This window comes from Lissotriton helveticus, chromosome 11 (assembly GCF_964261635.1).
Source record: "Lissotriton helveticus chromosome 11, aLisHel1.1, whole genome shotgun sequence".
In the NCBI taxonomy this organism is placed as follows: domain Eukaryota; kingdom Metazoa; phylum Chordata; class Amphibia; order Caudata; family Salamandridae; genus Lissotriton; species Lissotriton helveticus.
The window spans coordinates 1078172831-1078185896 of NC_136072.1; the positions used below are offsets into that span (position 1 = coordinate 1078172831).

The 13066-nt window shown below is 44.7% G+C and overlaps 1 protein-coding gene across 4 annotated transcripts in view; it reads right to left on the reverse strand.

Annotated features, from left to right (window-relative positions):
• Positions 1-13066, reverse strand: part of CIT (citron rho-interacting serine/threonine kinase) — a 1315032-nt gene that overhangs the window by 329004 nt on the left and 972962 nt on the right. For all 4 annotated transcript variants that reach the window (XM_078667654.1, XM_078667653.1, XM_078667652.1 and 1 more), the window contains exons 36-37: positions 8140-8244; positions 5828-5997 (exon numbers count right to left, since the gene is read on the reverse strand). In XM_078667654.1, coding sequence (XP_078523780.1) covers positions 5828-5997; positions 8140-8244 — 275 coding nt within the window. The remainder of the gene's footprint in view (positions 1-5827; positions 5998-8139; positions 8245-13066) is intronic.

Here is a 13066-nt window from a genome sequence, read left to right on the forward strand (position 1 = left end):
TAAAGGGTCCACGACCCCACCCCGCCCTGTTAGTTGCAGTACCACATGGCGGTGGTGTTGTCCATGAACATCTGCACTACACTCCCCCGGACAGAGGGGAGGAATGCCTTCAGTGCAAGTCGGATCACCTGCAGCTCCAGAAGGTTGATGTGGAGCCGGGACTCCGCTGGAGACCAGAGGCCTCTGATCTCCGCCTCTCCCATGTGGCCCCCCCAGCCCTGGAGGGACGCGTCCGTCACAACTACGTGCTCCAGTTGGGGTAGGGAGAGGGATCTGCCGCTGACCCAATCGCGGTCCGTAGCCCTGGAGTACTTAAAGCGTTCCAGCACATGATCTGCCTTGCCACCGAAGAGGTGGCTGCCATCGAACGGCATGTCCATAAGGGTGTTTTGGACATCGGCCGAAAAGTTGGCGGACCTCAGCCAGGCGTGGCGGCGAACCGCCACAGATGTGGAAATCGCTCTTCCTAGCGAGTCCGTGGTATCCAGTCCACATCTGATAGAGTACCGCGCTGCGTCTCTTCCCTCCGCAAGGGCTTGAGCGAGTTTCGCCCGGGCTCCCTCCGGGCACTCAGGCAGCACGGCCGCTACCGTATCCCACAGAGAGTGGGTGTAACGGCCCAAGAGGCACACGGTGTTGACTGACCGCAATCCCAAACTAAGGGAGGAGAACATCTTCTTTCCGAACTGTTCGTACCTCTTGGATTCCCGATCTGGGGGTGCTCTCAGGAATGCAGATTGGGAGGTAGAGGCCTGGATAACCAGACTCTCGGGGGTGGGTGGACAAGAAACTAGGGTCGCCCGGAGCTGGGCGGTGGCGCCTAGCGACGTTCCTATCTACAGGAGGGCCTGCAGTGGGCCTGGACCAAGTGCCCAACAGGACGTTTTTGAGAGCCTCATTAAACGGCAGTAGAGGCTCTGGTGAGCTTACCTGCGGTTTAAGGACCTCTGTGAGGATGTTGGACCTCACTGTTGCGACAGGGAGCTCAAGAACCAAGGCCTTCGCTGCCCTCATCAGCACCACACTATAAGCTGCCCCCTCCTCTGTTGCCACGTTAGGAGGGGAGACAAAACCAGTGTCTGGGGAGGTATCCAGGCCACTGGCTTCCCCTAGTTCCTGTGTCAAGTCCTCATATGACTGGCACTCACGTGCCAAGGGGTCCTCAGATCCCCCCAGTCTCCCTCGTCATCCATGTCTTGAAATTCAGGGATAAAGGATGGACCCAGATCCTCGAAGAATTGCTCTTCGGCGTCGAGTGACGCCGCTCCGACGCCGGATCCAGACCAAGGTTGGACCAGGGACGGCATCGTCCGAGGACGGGGGCGACACCATAGGGGTCGACGCCGGTGGGGTGGTAAGGTCGACCAGTGGCGACCCGGATCCGGATCCAGTGGGGCCTTGACGTGTCGAGACCGAAGTCGCCGACGGCGCCGAAGCACCCGGCCCGCTTGTGCTCCCAGTCGGGTCCGAAGGGCCCGAAGGCGCCACGGAGCCCGACGGAGGGGAGAGCGACCTCATGGCCATGAGGAGGGCATCGATCTCCTCCGGCGTCGCCATCTGCCCAGGGACCGGCGGGTATGAAGCAGGCCGCGACGCCTGCGGCTCCGACGGAGCCGCGTGGGCGGTGTCACCCGAACCCCCGACCGCGTCGCGCGCGCGTCGGGGGGAGTCAGAAGAGCGATGTCGCCTCTTCGACTTCTTGTGCCTCTTACCTGAGGACTTGGAGCAGGACGAGTGGTGTCGACTCGCCGAGCTGTCGACTCCGGCCCCGCAACCTTTCCCTCGACCTCCTCTTCAGATAGAAGTTTTATCCAGCGCTCCCACTGACACTTCGGTTTCATCTGCTGGCACGCCTCACACTCAGTGGAGTCATGGTGTTTCCCCAAACACCACATGCAGATGGAGTGAGGATCCGTCACCGACATCTAGCGCACACAAGACGAGCACGTCTTAAAGCCCGAAGGCATTCGCACACTGTTCCCACACACACGCTATAAGCAAAAGGGAAAGGCCTGAACAGGCCTGGAACACGATCCGGATCGGCGTTGCATGCGGAAAAGGAAAAAACTGACGTAGGCGGACAACGCCAGGACGGAGTCGCGTGATGCAGTCCCCCCGGCACGCAGGGAAAAATCTTCAGGATCCAGTCTCATGCCTGGGGATACGTTAAGGGATCTGTGGCTAATATTCATCCTGTTAGAGCTGAGCAAATTCATCACCTGGATCTGAATCTGTTCCAAAAAGGGAATGCAGAGTATTTGGTCTCCCTTGGTGATGTGGCAAATCAAGTGGAGTAAGTGGCATCTCAGGCAGATTTGGGCTTGACTTTGGCCAAGGTTACAATGTCATCTGAGGGAAATATCTGGACCTTTTCTTGCAGAGTCGATGGAGTCGACATCGGCGTAAGTCATGGTGCCGGAAGAAGGGTCGGTACAGGAGCTGGAGGCAAGACATGCTTGGAGGGTCCAGGTGACGCAGAGTATAAATCTACCTGTGGTATACCAGGTGGAAGGCCTCTTTGTTCCTTGGGGCTCAGAGGCGCACCAGAGGGAGTCAGAAAAGGATCTGAAGTGCTGGAGCATGGTTGTGCAGCACTCTTTAATCTAATTTCTAATTTCTAATTTAAAACATTTCTAAAGCGCAGCGTACACCTTGCGGTTTCTTGGCGCTAGTAAATAGGATTGGCAACTGAGGGACAAGACAGGAGTGGTAGGAATGAAAAACTAAGCGGGGAAAGCCTGATTGAAGAGGAAGGTTTTTAAATCTTTCCGAAAGGAGAGATACTGGGTAGCAGAGCGGAGATGGTCAGGGAGGGAGTTCCAGAAAGCTGAATAGCTAAAAATAAATTAAAAACTCAGGTTTTGCCGGAACTAGCTGCATGATCGGCTCTGAAGTCGGCAGACTTCCGGAGCGAGACGGCAAAAAGGCAATTGTAGCTCCCTTACAAAAGAAAACAAGTGAGGATCCCCTCAACCTGAAATCTTTCAGCCAATCTCCCTCCTCCCCTATTTGGCAAAACTACTTGAGGTGCATGTAGCTTGTCACCTCTGCTCATTTATTAGAAGCCTCAGACTTTCTTGATCTCTGCCAAGGGAGTTTCCGGCCAGCACACTCGACTGAAGCAGTGACCCTCTTGGTAGTTGAGGACATGCCAAAGGATGCAAATCGGCTCAGAGAAGTAGACTGGGTAAGAAATCATGACCCCTATACAGGGGTTATCCTGGGAGGCCAGAATTACAAAACAGATATCTGTAGCTGTAATTGCAGCCGGCATTGAGCGTGCAAGAAGAAAATACGAGGGCCCCACTTTCATTACGTGGAACATAATACACATCTGAATAATTAAACTACAAGTAAATCAGTAGTCTGGCAATTGTGAAAATAGAAAAAAGACTCACTAGTTTGATCCCAAAAATATTGTACGTGCCATGGTGTTTTTTTCCTCTAAATATTGGACAATCAGCAGGTGGAAGAAAAGAAACCGTACAGCTTGTTCTCTGGTGACAAATACAATGCGCAATAATGCACATCTGGAGCGAGGACATACATTTTAAGCGAAACCAACTCATTAATTGCTTGATGAAAAGTTACATTAGGAATGTATTGCACGTCTTGCATGTGAGTGGTTGCACCTGATGCATACGCCCTCGGTGATTTGTTGTCTCACTTTTTGTTTTGAATGATGTTCCTAACTGTTACAATGCGGTTTAACTGTTGTTATAACAAGTATTGTAAAGCGCTTTGATATCCTTCGGGATCAAGTCCGCGCTATATAAAACTATAAACTCGACCCCTAGTACTCCTCAATCTGTCGGCATCCTTTGATAAGATAGACCACATTCTTTTGTCTGATGATGTCAGGGCCACAGGGCTGCAGGACACAGCTTTTAACTGGATTATCTCCTTTCTCAAGGACAGATATCAATCAGTTAGACTTTCCCCTTTAATTCTCCTGAAGTCTAATTGAATAGTGGAGTGCAACAAGGCTCCTCTCTCTACCCTCATTTCTTTAGTCTCTATTTCAGTTCTCTGGTTCACTCTCTCAAAAACATGAAAGCCAAAACTTTCTAATTATGTTGATGACATGCAACTCCTATTTACGATTGATAAAACTCTAATTCTAAGTTTCATTTCCAAGACACCATGCTGTTGATCTGGGATTGTTTGAACAGCAAACATCTCAAACTAAACCCTGACAAAACAGAGATAGTAGTCACCAAACATAGGTTTGACCTGTGGAGTCCCTCCTTCTGGCCCAATGAGATGCTCCCCCCCCACCCCTCATAAAAAGACAGTAAAAAGTCTAGGCTTCAATATGGACGAGGAGCATCTTTGAAACAGCAGATTGGTTCAGTGATATCTTACTGCTTTTTCCACCTTTGAAGAATTAAAAAGATAAAGAAAGATGCCTTGGTCCAAGTTATAATAGTTTTAGTCATTTCAAAAATTTACTATGCCAATTGCCAGTACCGGAGTCTTCCAAAACATCTTACCCACAGGCTCCAGTTGATACAACACCAGGCTGCTCGGCTGATCTGTCAATTTACCAACCACTGCCACATTTCTCAAGCGACAAGAGATCTTCATTGGCTCACTGTTGCCCAGAGATCCATGTTCAAAGCATGTTGTACTATCTTCAAGGCTTTGCACATGAATAGTCTAGCTTTTATCAAATCTCGGATCCATAAGTACTCCCCCACTAGGGATCATCTACACTATTTAGTGATTCCCCAATTTAGGAGGAATAAGAATGGTGGAGTGAGGTTCTCAGTCACTGTACCCAGTGTCTGGAACTCCGTGCCCCTGGAACTTAGGACCACCTCAAACTATACAAAGTTCAGACAAATGTTGAAGATTTAGCTCGTTAAGCAAGCCTATTAATAAGTATCCAGAGTCGTGCTGAGAGAGTTACCTAGCGCCACGAGACCGCTTGGTGGATATGCGCTCTATAAGTTTCAGTAACATAACGTAACATGGAGAAGTTAGGCGCTCCCCCTACGCTTACTCAGTTGAAGCGAGTGGAGTAAGAGATCCGAATCCTGCTTACATTTCTAGTGTTTCTTTCATTTGCCTGATGATTTAGAGCAAAGCGAAGATGAGCCTCTGGATCGGCTCCATCAACACCGGGAACAGGACTCAGATCCAAAATTGGACGCAGAGTGTTACTTGGAACAGTCCCGGCAGGAATTCCTTTTATGCTTGGCGATGTCATGGTGTTCAGGTTCATCGACGCTCAGTCTTTGCATGCCTTAGAGTCACAGCTCGACCGCAAGCACTCCTGAAGGTGATACGTAACAGACATTTGATTGTGACGGTCACTACATATCTCTAGACCTGTCATTTTGGGGCAGCATCCCTTGCACACTTAACATTTAACATTTCAAGGTAACTCTTAGAGAGACACAAACAGAGCTCTGGATCAACTCATAGAAAGGAACTGAAGTCTATGCAGGAGTGGCACCTATAAAGGCTCCACATATCACTTTCGGAGTGGAATGGCGTTGGTGTAGAGCCACACAAAGCGCCACCTTCGGTATGCAGAGGTACTGCAGACAAGTTTCACAATTCAGTCTGACACCTGGGGAATATTCAGAAGGTGAGGAATCTGCAGTTAAAAGTCTCTATCAGAAACCGGTGACCTTGACAGATTTCAATATTTACATGGTTTGTTCAGAGAAGCCGAGACCATAGTCTCCTACTCCCAGAAAAAACGCACAGAAAAGTTTATATTCCTATTCAACACCTTAAAATATAAAGGAACATTTTATATGAACACAGACTCTTATGACTAACATTTAATTGAAGAAACTATTGTGTTTGTACTCACAGCATCAGCTTCAGCTTTTTCCCGCGATACTCTTCCTCCAGCAACTACAGACTCCAATGCAGTGACCCATCGCTGCTTATCTGGGAAGCTTGGTGCTAACAAGTACAGCGTTCTCCCAGGAAAGCACGTCGTATGTGGGTGAGACTCCAGCTTCAAGACATATGGCACATCTGAAAATTGTCAAAAGAAACCTTAAATCAGTAAAACTTATATTCTATGTTTCGGAACGACCACAGAATGATCCCTACAAACTAGAAGGGTCTGACCCCCCCCCCCTGATCAGAGAAAAAAAGTATTGTATAACTAGAAAAACATGCCTGCATTTGGTGGAGGTAAAGGGGCTTAGTGAAAGGGCTTAACAGGAAACCTAGGCATGGATGGCCAGGTGTAGGTGGCATCTGGATTATGAGATGAAAAGATGACTTTTTTTCCCAAAGAAGATCATGGAAAACATGGTCACATCTGTATTGGTTTTCTAGCTGGATGCATCTGGACAACAAGACGCTTACTGGTTGTGTTTGCACCCAAAATATGGAACTGTAACTACAGGGGTGTCTTCTATGTTCTTCTACTTCTAATTAGTCATAATAACTATACAGAATGTTGTAACTGCCCACACTGGACTGGTGGATAGAGCGCAATTAGTTGCTTATGAATTGTGATTTTGTGAGGACTAGGGTGCAGTCTGCTGTAAACATTTTCTCTCACCCACTGGGTGGAGAGGTACAAACAGGCCTCTTACTTGCCACATATAATGTATACAATATGGTGGTGTCACGCCCTGCATTTTCACATTATCCTTTCATTATAAATCGCCAGTCATGTCTCTTATTAACCTCACCAGATCTCAAAATGCATTTTTTTCGGTTAATGAATATCAGGTTGACTTTGGTAACTGGTATGGGACTACATCTTAAGTAATTAAAAATGAAAAAAGTCATGTTTTTGTCAGTGACCTGCAAGGGATCATTCAACGTCTTAGTCTTCGGCAAACTTTGTTCGACTTAGTCTGGCCACAGTCATTAAAGTTCTACATAAAGGCTTTCCATTCAGATAGTTTCACAAACCCATTCATCTTCTGTAGACAGGTTGCAATGCCACCATTCTCCAAAAACAATTACAGGTCACCTGCCTAAAAATGTAATATCATCTAGATGTTTTTTCAGGTGAACAGACACATTTCCTCCCATAAAACTTCTACAACTTTTTAATGCTACGAATTAAACATCATAAGAAAACCAAATCCAATGGTCGAGCCTTCTGCTACAACGTTCCTTAAGCGTGACACAACACGCAGCAACACACAAGAGCCTCCTGCTCACTTCTTGAATTCCGCAAGAAGCTGAAGATCTAGCTTTGAGAGTAGTTCCATTAGGCTCTATGTTTGGCTAGATTCACACCTGCTCTGAGCCAGGATACTCTCCTGGGTGATAGTGAGAGCTGCAAATCTGGAAAACATAACATATCCTACACAGATATCATGTAATACTGAAACCCAACATTTGTTAGTGTAACCTCTTCCCCCAACAACACATTCAGCCTGGACCAGCCCTTAACACTACAACTGCTTATAAATACCTTTTGAAAACTTTAAAATCTACTTTATAAAAAGCTAAACCTCACAAAACCAAGTTCACGTCTTACAATTTATAAATGATATAAACTTAATTCCCTTAACATGAAGCGCACGAGTATGAAAATCTACTAAAATTCAGCAACAATCAATATTTAATTTTTCACCCAGGTCACTAAATACTCCATCACTGCCTGACAGGAGTTTATCCTAACAAGCCAAGGCACAATAGCAATGTGTTTATTATGGTCTCCTGAGACATTATGGAAGTCTGCTCCAAGTAGTCTCCATCAACAACCAGGACATTTGTTGGAAGTCAAAGAGCATACATTTGAACTGGGCATGTACAAGTATAATCTATTCAAATAAATTATTGGAGAGACCCTGTAATAGGCTATATGGCCAATAGGGGTCTAGCATAGAAATGCTGCCAAGCACTAATTCAATTTTTACATTTAAGCATTCCTTTGCAACTTTCTTCAAGGCAAGTCAGGGCTTATCAGCATTAACACCGCTGAAATCACTATCTTGACTCAATATGATCACAATAATTGTGTTGTACACAGGGGTTGAAGCTATGGTACATTTGGAAACCATAACAAAATAAAGGAATGTCCTTTTGCTGCCATGAATATGACCAAACCAAAAGACAGCTTGGAAAGAATGCACCAAGTACCACATCTAAATCAGATTACGATCAATCCGATCACATATATTGGCTTTCACAGACATTTCTCACCTGTCTTGGCAGTATTTGCAAGCTCTGAGGTTCCCACAGCTCCATGGATGGTCACATCTCCATCGGGAAGGCACAGCTCAAACTCTTCTAGTGGTCTGTGGTTACCTAAAGGACACAAAACAGCAGTTGAACGAGCAAATTTTAGGGAACAGAGCAGGGTAAAACTACAGGAGGATAAAAATCAGGCGTTTAACTGGGTTACAACAGATTCTGTACAAAGTACAATATTGCTATTTTTCCTACAGCAAATGAAAGTGAAATGCATATTAAAATGGAAGAACCAGTGTATGTCATCATCACAAATACAGTATCCAATTTAGTCACTGTAAATAATAAAAGTACATGATCGTAAAATGCAACAGTCAAATAAAAACATTTTAAAACAGAAACTCATCTCACAGATCAGAATGAAAAACCCCTTTAAAAAACCATGATACATACAAGACACATAACTGGTTAAAAAGTGTAAATATAACAATGCTGGCCCTACTTGGGAGGTGAAAGCTCCGAATCTTTGGCCTTCTAGAGGGCGCGGAAGAACAAGCCTCATCTTGTGCTGTCTTCATAGGAAAATGGATACCACAATCTCTGGGCTTGAGTTTTACAAAAGACTTCAAAATAAATAGCGCTCACAGGGACCTCACCTTCCAGCCCAAAAAACAACTCAATACCCAGAGCCCTGATTTTCCGCCTCCTTCGCTACTCTCACGCAGATCCAATTCTCTCCGGCACAGTTCCTTTATTGGCTTCTCGCAAGACTACTTCAAAGACACAGTGAAAAGGTGGAAAGCATTCCTTGCCCAAAGCAACGTTTTGAAAGATCTGGCAATACAATTCTCCTTTTTTGGTCCTGCACAATGGAAAACCGTCTAAAACGGGAAATCCTCAATCTTTGACGACCCCGTGGACTTGGATTCATTCATTGCAGAGATATAGGATTTGAACATGAACTCTTAGGTTTTTTACTATTTGATCCTCTTACTCATATGTAATCTACGACTGATCCCTAAACTGCTAGTGGTGTATCATTAAGCTACTAGCCCAACCATAACCTCTTAAACCTTTAAGAACTTAACACGCTAAAACAGGACTAAAACGTTTTTCTCACCAACTAAATATTCCCACCTCCAATGCCATAATCATATAACGTTACAACACCTTCCATTAACGATCATGGTAACTGACCTCAGCTAACCTCCATTAACACTTAGTAAGATGCCTAATGCCAAGGCGCATACACTATTAATTCAGACATTGAAACTTTAAACAACTATTACTGTTCCAAATATATGCACCTAGCACCTATCCCAAAGCACTAACTCTGCATTAAAACTCTTAGAACACTACACACTTTAGAAATGCTGCTGTCTCTGAATGTTCGCGCCACACTGGATAGATCATTTTCACTCCATAACTTGCACTATCTTCCCAGAAGATGTCTCGCCCCAGTGACATCTATAGACAAGAGTATCCCATGAACATTATGTGTCTTTATGCCACCCCAGAAATGCTTAAAGTCACTTACGTCTTGTTCACCATCAGACCCTATGATTTAATGGCTCTTAGGTGACCATAATCACATGTACAGGTAATGGGTTACCATAATTTCCAAAGTTCAGGTAGCGCTCGCTATCAACAATGGGTGTTCAATACATCTATCTACTACATCTGGATAAACAGTAAACTTAGGTGCACCTTGTACTTTTTCTACTCTTCCTACATGGTGTTAAATATTAACTATCTCAGCCTGTTGGACTTAAATGTTATCTTTGGCAAACTAGATGTCTACTAGACCAATATGAACCACCCTCGCCTGGTTACAACATATATCTCAACTAGTGATTGCGGCTTCAAAGTTACTTCAGAGCTTCTTTATCTAAAAATTGTTGTAAAGTATGTTCACTTTGGTCGATAAGTGATATTTCTGGCTACCATGCACATCTTGCGCCTCTCATAATTCGCTTATCAAGCATCAGTTAATTAAGGGATATTTCACTTGCCTCAACCAGTTTTTACGTTTACAACAAAGTATGTGTTCTCATGGTAAAGTGTACTGTTTTGATACATCAGTTAATGCACTGAGCTGCCTGATGTCCCCCATGCCCAATCCACTAACACACTAAATGATAACATAACTGCTGTCTCCACCTCCTTACAATGTCTCTCTCTACCCTCCGAACTACTAACCACTCTACATCATAACTATGCTTATAGGATGAGTCCTGCTCTACCAATCCACAGCCCAATACCACCCTTAGGGTGTGGTATTCTGCCTATGACTCTGGGCTCCGACCGCTCGTAGCCTCCATCGCCTTACCTCTAGTTGCAATCAGCACTCCACCTGAGTGCCACTTTATTTACAAGGACTTTTTCTCTTACATTCCATTTCTCCTTTACTCTTTCTCTCTCCTCCTTGTCTATCAACTCTCTTGCCTCCTCATCCTCACTCATTCTCCAAACGCCTTTTATTCTCTATATTCACCTCTCTACGCCCTTTACTGTCCATTCCATCTCCACCCTCTGCTGCTCTCCTTCTCCTAACCCTTACCTTTCTCAGTCCCCCCGTGGGGTGGCATCTATACCTTTACTCCAAACTACCCCATTAGCTTCACAGCTATAGATTATCTTTACAAATCACATTTGTCCAAAACTGCATAATTGAAAGAGATTATGCCTTAATATGAAGGGATTGAACCATCTGATAAAACACCAGAAAATTCTACACTATCTTCATAGACTTAAGGATGGACCCATTCTTCTGCACGAAACAAAGGTTACCTTTAAAGAAGTCACACTCTTAAGTAAACTTTGGGTGTATTACATATCCTGTGCCCCAGCCTCCAAAAGGTAAAATAGCCTCATCACCCTTATATCCAACGCCTTGGGCCTCCACGTCACGTCCTTGAAAGCAGACCCAGAAGGCAGATGGCTTATGACAAATCTCCAAAAAGTTAAGGACTTCGTCGTAGTGAACATCTATGCTTCCAATAATGACCTCCCATCCTTCTGGCTATAACTTCACAAAAAGCTAGCACACATACTTTCAAAAAGCAGAATTACTCTGAATGAAGACTTCAACCTGCTGTGGAACGAGACCCTGGATAGGAACTCCTTTTGCCCGTTTAGACGAAGCAAATTTCGCAAGCAAATGCTAAATCTTTGCAAGGTTCTTCAGCTAAAAAAATCATATACAGACTATTTAACTCTACAGGTAAAGACTACACATTTCCCCCCCACACAACACCTTTTCCCATATACACTATATCTTAGCAGATGATGCTCACATCCCCAATACATCTAAACCCACAATCGAGCCAATCCTGTCTTCAGCCCAAGCCTGTCTCTCCCCCTATATGACATAGCACTACCCTCAAAGAAACCAAAAATATAGAGAATGAATAGTCATCATGCAGAAGACCTTATCTTGAGGAAGATTAAAAAGGGAAATACCTCAATTTATAGAAAAAATAGAAACTCTGGTTCTAACCCCCAAACTGTCTGGGATTCCCTGAAGTCCACTATACAAGGTCATATGATCAAACTAATGTCCTGGAAGAACAAACAGGACAACTCCACCTTACACAAATTGGAACAGATAAAAACACAGAGAATGTCCTTAAAAGAAACCCAGATAAATCATGCTTAAATCAACTAACGAAACTGAAATATGAATTTACCAAAATCCTAAGCAACAAGGCACATATCGTACAAAAAAAGGAAGGCATCTCCTTCTACAGGCGTAACAAAGCAGGAAGAATTCTAGCCTCTTATCTTAAGAAAAATTACCGCCTGTCCAAGATAACCTCCATTACTTAGGAAGACGTCTCACAGTTTACCAAAGAAGAGGATATACTTGCCGCCTTCAAATCCTTCTATCGCAAACTCTACTATAAAAGTAATCACACTCCAGATGAAACTTGTTTACAATGCCTTAAAATGATCCAATTACAAACCCTGTTACAAAAATAGACAACAAAACTAAATCCCTGCTAGAAAACCCCATCACTCAAAACAAGATCACAAGAGCAGTCAAACTATTCAAAACTGGAAAGCATCAGCGTCTCACGGTTTTTACGCCTTTCTACCAAACCAGAGGACCATCCCTTATTAATGCCCTTGAAGACGTCTTCTCTCACCAACAGGAACGGTCACAGGGAGCACTGCGGAAGTCACGATAATTAAAACACACAAGATGATGGACGGAATGTTGCACAATAGCAAAACATTCACCCCCAGTCACAGATCTGGGTTTAATCCATCGTTATTTTGCTCACCAAGCCACCCCAGTTCAGACATGGCCATATGCAAATCAGTCTTGACCCTGTGCCTCATGGGAACAGTCCAGCCGAACTGCCAAGCCATGTCTTTCCTAGACCGGAATCAAGCATCCTAGGACCGGTTTCTGGCTATCAGCCGTCTTCAGCCAGGATAGCTTGACTCCAGTGGCTTAGTGAGCAAGGGACCCACGTCTGGGCATACCCTTCCCACATAGGGTGAAAAGCAAAACACACAAGTTGATGGACGGAATGTTGCACAATGGCAAAACATTCACCCTCAGTCATAGATCTGGGTTTAATCCATCATTATTTTGCTCACCAAGCCACCCCAGTTCAGACATGGCCATATGCAAATCAGTCTTGACCCTATGCCTCATGGGAACAGTCCAGCCCGAACTGCCAAGCCATGTCACGATAATTGCCATTCCCAAAGAAGGTAAAGATCTCCATATACCCAAGAACTACCAGCTAGTTACCCTAATAAGCATAAACTGCAAATATAAGTAAAAATTCTAGCACTTAGACTGGAACGAATCCTGCGAACAAGAATACACCCCTCACAAAAGGAATTCAGTAAGAGTAGGTCACAATGTAAAAACGAACCTAACCAAAATAAAAGACCTGCCTGATAAATGATCAGCTAGATCCAT